This window comes from Engraulis encrasicolus, chromosome 11 (assembly GCF_034702125.1).
Source record: "Engraulis encrasicolus isolate BLACKSEA-1 chromosome 11, IST_EnEncr_1.0, whole genome shotgun sequence".
Classification (NCBI taxonomy): Eukaryota; Metazoa; Chordata; class Actinopteri; order Clupeiformes; family Engraulidae; genus Engraulis; species Engraulis encrasicolus.
In genome coordinates, this window is record NC_085867.1 from 45,103,115 (window position 1) to 45,108,159 (window position 5,045).

At 46.3% G+C, this 5,045-nt stretch overlaps 1 protein-coding gene across 5 annotated transcripts in view; it reads right to left on the reverse strand.

Moving 5' to 3' along the window:
* ptbp3 (polypyrimidine tract binding protein 3) overlaps positions 1-4,818 on the reverse strand; it is a 56,882-nt gene extending 52,064 nt beyond the window's left edge. For 2 of the 5 annotated variants that reach the window (XM_063210744.1, XM_063210748.1), the window contains exon 1: positions 4,389-4,818. In XM_063210744.1, the coding sequence (XP_063066814.1) occupies positions 4,389-4,614 (226 nt within the window). In that variant the 5' untranslated portion in view covers positions 4,615-4,818. The remainder of the gene's footprint in view (positions 1-4,388) is intronic. The other 3 variants (XM_063210745.1, XM_063210742.1, XM_063210746.1) reach the window with 2 other exon arrangements.
* Positions 4,819-5,045: the final 227 nt, after the last annotated feature.

Consider the following 5,045-nt stretch of genomic DNA (forward strand, 5'->3'; position numbering starts at 1 on the left):
TGTGTGTGTGTGTGTGTACGTGTGTGTACGTGTGTGTATGTGTGTGTGTGTGACAGATTAAAATACAGTAATGATATTCCATATGGACCAAAAGGGATTGTGAATAAAAGGCAACAACAAAGACACGCACGCACACACACACACACACACACACACACACACACACACACACACACACACACACACACACACACACACACACACACACACACACACACACACACACAATGTGTTGTAATTGTTGATGGTTAATAATTGAGGAGCTGTGTGTTCCGTAGACTACCTCCTCTGGTCACAGTAGCATTGGAGTAGAGAAACTAACCCTGCTCCACACTGAGGAGTGTGTGTGTGTGTGTGTGTGTGTGTGTGTGTGTGTGTGTGTGTGTGTGTGTGTGTGTGTGTGTGTGTGTGTGTGTGTGTGTGTGTGTGTGTGTGTGTATGCATGAGTGTGTGTAAGTGAGTGTGTGTGTGTGTGTGTGTGTGTGTGTGTGTGTGTGTGTGTGTGTGTGTGTGTGTGTGTGTGTGTGTGTGTGTGTGTGTGTGTGTGTGTGTGTGTGTGTGGTTTATGCACATGTGATGAGGGTATGCACATGTGTGCATTAGGGTAACCCTGCTCTACAGTGTGTATGTGTGTGTGTGTGAGTGTGTGCACACGCGTGCGTGTGTGTGTGTCAACGGTGGAACTTAAAACATTTCCCCACCAGTCACTGTGTCACTCACAATTTTGACCAGTCACCATTGTTACCAGTTCATATTCAACCGTTCCAAACATTGCAATGCGAAGTAAGATCATTTTCTGAACAATACTTTTGTTTCAGAGGTCATAAATTCAGTTATTGTGATGCTGCGTATAATTCAGCATTAACCCGGGCGCCTGTAGAAAAATGTCACCAGTCAAGGTAACTGGTGGGTTGACATATTTCACCCGCCAAAGGCCAAATTCACCCATCACTGGCAGGTGGACGGGTGCTTATTTCCATCCCTGGTGTGTGTGTGTGTGTGTGTGTGTGTGTGTGTGTGTGTGTGTGTGTGTGTGTGTGTGTGTGTGTGTGTGTGTGTGTTTGCGTACATGTGATGATGTGCATTAGGGTAACCCTGCTCTACAGTGTGTGTGTGTGTGTGTGTGTGTGTGTGTGTGTGTGTGTGTGTGTGTGTGTGTGTGTGTGTGTGTGTGTGTGTGTGTGTGTGTGTGTGTGTGTGTGTGTGTGTATGTGGCTAACGCACATGTGATGATGTGCATTATGGTAACCCTGCTCTACAGTGTGTGTGTGTGTGTGTGTGTGTGTGTGTGTGTGTGTGTGTGTGTGTGTGTGTGTGTGTGTGTGTGTGTGTGTGTGTGTGTGTGTGTGTGTGTGTGTGCATAACTGTTGTGGACAGAAGAGAAGAGGAAAAAAAGATTTTGGAGATGAATTTTGAGGAACGGAAACAAGCACACACACTATAACACACACTAACACACACTAACACTATAACACACACACTAAAACACACATGAACACACACACACACACACACATAAACATGTACACACACACACACACACACCCACGTACACACACACAAACGCACACACACACACACACACACACACACACACACACACACACACACACACACACACACACACACACACACATACAAGTACACACACGCATGCACGCACACAAGTACACACACACACACATGCACACATGAACACACATATCCTTGTGGTCTATGTGCCATACTCAGCTCACAAACACACCTTTACCACCTGTAGCGGTCCATTTAAAGTTGCACTGACTAGGATGGTGGCCAGAGCAGGTATTGCAACCATGCTGCTCATTCAAACTGTGCTGTATTTGATCTTTTCATGAACAATTACAGCGTAATATACCAATATTTATCAGCATGACCACAGTACAGTACGTTTTTCAGCAAAAATATATACATATGGACATTCAACATGGCGGACCACAGGGAAGATGATCAGAGATCCACGAACATGGTTACATCTTTCTAATATAGCGTATCCATCGTTTACATGGTTACATACTTCTTTACACTAAAATACATGACATTACTTTAACTGACACTGTTATCCAAAGCAACTTGCAGCTATTTACAAGGTATTGGACACATTCCTTGGAGTAATGCGTAGGTATGGTGCCCTGCTCAATGGCACTTCAGCAATGGGTGGAGGTGTAGAGAGAGGCAAGGGTGGGATACGAACCTACAACCCTCCAATCTTAAGACCACCTCCCTAACCACAAGGCCACAGCTACCCTAATGTTCCTAATATAGCCTTGTGTATCACTCTTTCACGTGGTTACATATTTTGCCAAACATTGCTATTTCTAGACGGTAAGATGGATTCGGTTTCAGTCAAACCTAAAATTATGAAAATGGTTTCTGGTGTTGAGTCTTAGCTCCTCAGCTGGCCCCTCCCCAATGCCCTGTCTCTCTCATGTGGACCGCTGCTCTCTCAATACCACTCACATCACATCACATCACATCAGCTACTTTCGGTTCAGCGCAGTGATTCATAATAATACATCACTCGAGTCAGAATGCAATTTCAAAAACAAGTTTGTCCAAAAAGCTGATTAGGCGTCGGCCAGCCCAGCTCTCCTCTCCTCCCCTCCCGGCTCCCGCGGTCCGCGCCAGACTAGCTACACATGTGAGCGCGAGGGCTTGGAAACCCCCCCGGGGCGCACCGACAAGGCGCATGCACGCCGCCTCCACACCACCCCTCTCCACGAGCTCCGCGTTTTATTACGCCATGATGATTGTGGGCACGGCGTGGCACTACACCATACCGCCATCAAGACCAGACACACAGATCTAAGTATTTACAGGTAGGGGCTTGTGTTTATAGCACGGAGGCTACTTCACACATGGAGAAGTCAGTTATGATCACCGGCAGGGGACACTGACTCACTACAACCAGCCCTTTTGTTCAGAAGAGCGTCGCCCAAATCAACTTTGACAATATAGTTATTATAGCATATAGGCCTCGGGTTGACTTGGAAAAGGGTCGGGATATTAACATGCATAATAGTCCAGGTGCGCTGTTTTTGCATTATGGTTGTGGGGAAAGTAGTGGGGACAACAAGTAGGTTTGCTTCAAAAGTGGTATGGACATGTCCCCACCATCCATCCGCGCATGACATTACGCCCATCTTTCGCCACGATTTGTCCCCGTGGCCATCTGCAAGCGCCCCTGACTGTGCTGCTACATTTTTGTGCCGTGTTGAAGTTCACATCAGACTAATGTGATTTCTGTTGACAATAGCTAGAGAGGGCTGCGCCCCCTCCACTCCGCTCTTGCCTGCCGTCTCCAGTCTGAGCTGCCAATCTAGAACTACTGCGAGCTACCCCTACCTACCCCGTTATATCCACTTTCTACAACTGCGAAGCGTCTTCAAATCCAGCACTTCAAGACACTGTTGGCCTACACACTCATGTTAACCAAGCGCTTTAAGACATTAGGGGGTGACTACTTGTAGGCAATCTCTCTCTCTCTCTCTCTCTCTCTCTCTCTCTCTCTCTCTCTCTCTCTCTCTCTCTCTCTCTCTCTCTCTCTCTCTCCCATGCTCGTCGCCACCCCCGCCCACCAGCTCTCCTGCTCTCTTCCCACGCACTCCAGTTGTAAACAATGCTCCGCTACCTCTATCTACAATACATCCATTAATACTTCTATAAAATTACCTTCGTTACACGAGGAGACGCGTTATAAGTTCTTGCGCCACTGTCCTTGGCGAGCTAGATTTTGATTGTAGCTTTTGCGAGCGTTTTCAAGAGCAGGTTTTAACAGAAACACGCCCCTCATCGGTGTAAAATGGCAGCGGAAGGCAGCGATACGCTTTAAATTCCACATTATTATTGCTTATGGTTGGCTATATCCTTCATTCAAATACGCAAGACCACACTCGTCCTTTTCTGCATGAAATAAGACTATAGCCACATACGACAACAACAGACTTCATCACGTCTGTGTTAGATTCACTTCCTTAAGACAAGTTTAATTGCAAACAGCAGCCACCCCCTCTCCACCAGGCAGAGGAGATTCATGCAAAATGAACCCCCAGCCCTGTTTACAAAACAGCCGAGCCCATATTTACAGATATCAGCTTCTACTGTACAGCGTGCTTTACTGTCTATTAGCCTATTAAACAAACGCGATCTCCAAAGCAATTGCGTAAAACGGCGCGTTTGTAGTGTAGCGCCCTATTGTAAGGTAGGCTATTCATTACATCTCATGATAGGCCGTCATTACCCTGTAATAAGCAACGAGCGCCACTTCAAAGCTGCAACATGTCTTGTGTTGTGTTCATCAGTTGGGGCTACGCGACAAGCGTTTAAGATCAAAACCAAAACAGTGTAGAAATAAAATAAAAACAACTTACCCATCCATTGCACAGAGGGAAACGGTGGCGAGGTAATAAAACGACAATGTTGATTCGGGAGGAAAATGAAGAGATGATGTTGGGCTTTTAGAAGAGGGGCACTCGTCTCCAGCACAATTTCACTCTCGCAGGCACAAAGGCAGGCACACACACACTCTCTCTCACACACACAGTTCACTTCCTGATCCTCCTGACGTGAAAGCACAGTAGGCAGCGACACAGGCATACATGTACAGACAAAATGGCCGTGCACTCTCAATACAGAGAGCGAGAGACACACCTTTTGAAGAATAGCAAAACGTAGAATGACTGGGAGATATGCATCGGCAACTGGATGCGTCCAACCACGTGTTCACAGGCGCAAAGAAAGAACAATAGTCTAATCAGGCGACATTAGCGCCTGTAGCTTATGTCCACCCGGGATGCTGACTGTTGCTTATCATCACATTTCTATTTTCTAAATCAGACAAGCTTCGGCTAGAGTTAATTAATTAATTAATTAGGGGAGCAAGACAACATAGGGGGACGGGGAACACAACACGCAGGGAAGACATGGAACCTGGAAATGGAAGATTTAGAGAGGTATAATATAAGTGCAATGATGGGTGTTATGTCTGTTTTTCTGTAGGTTTATTTATGTATGAATGCTGGACACCT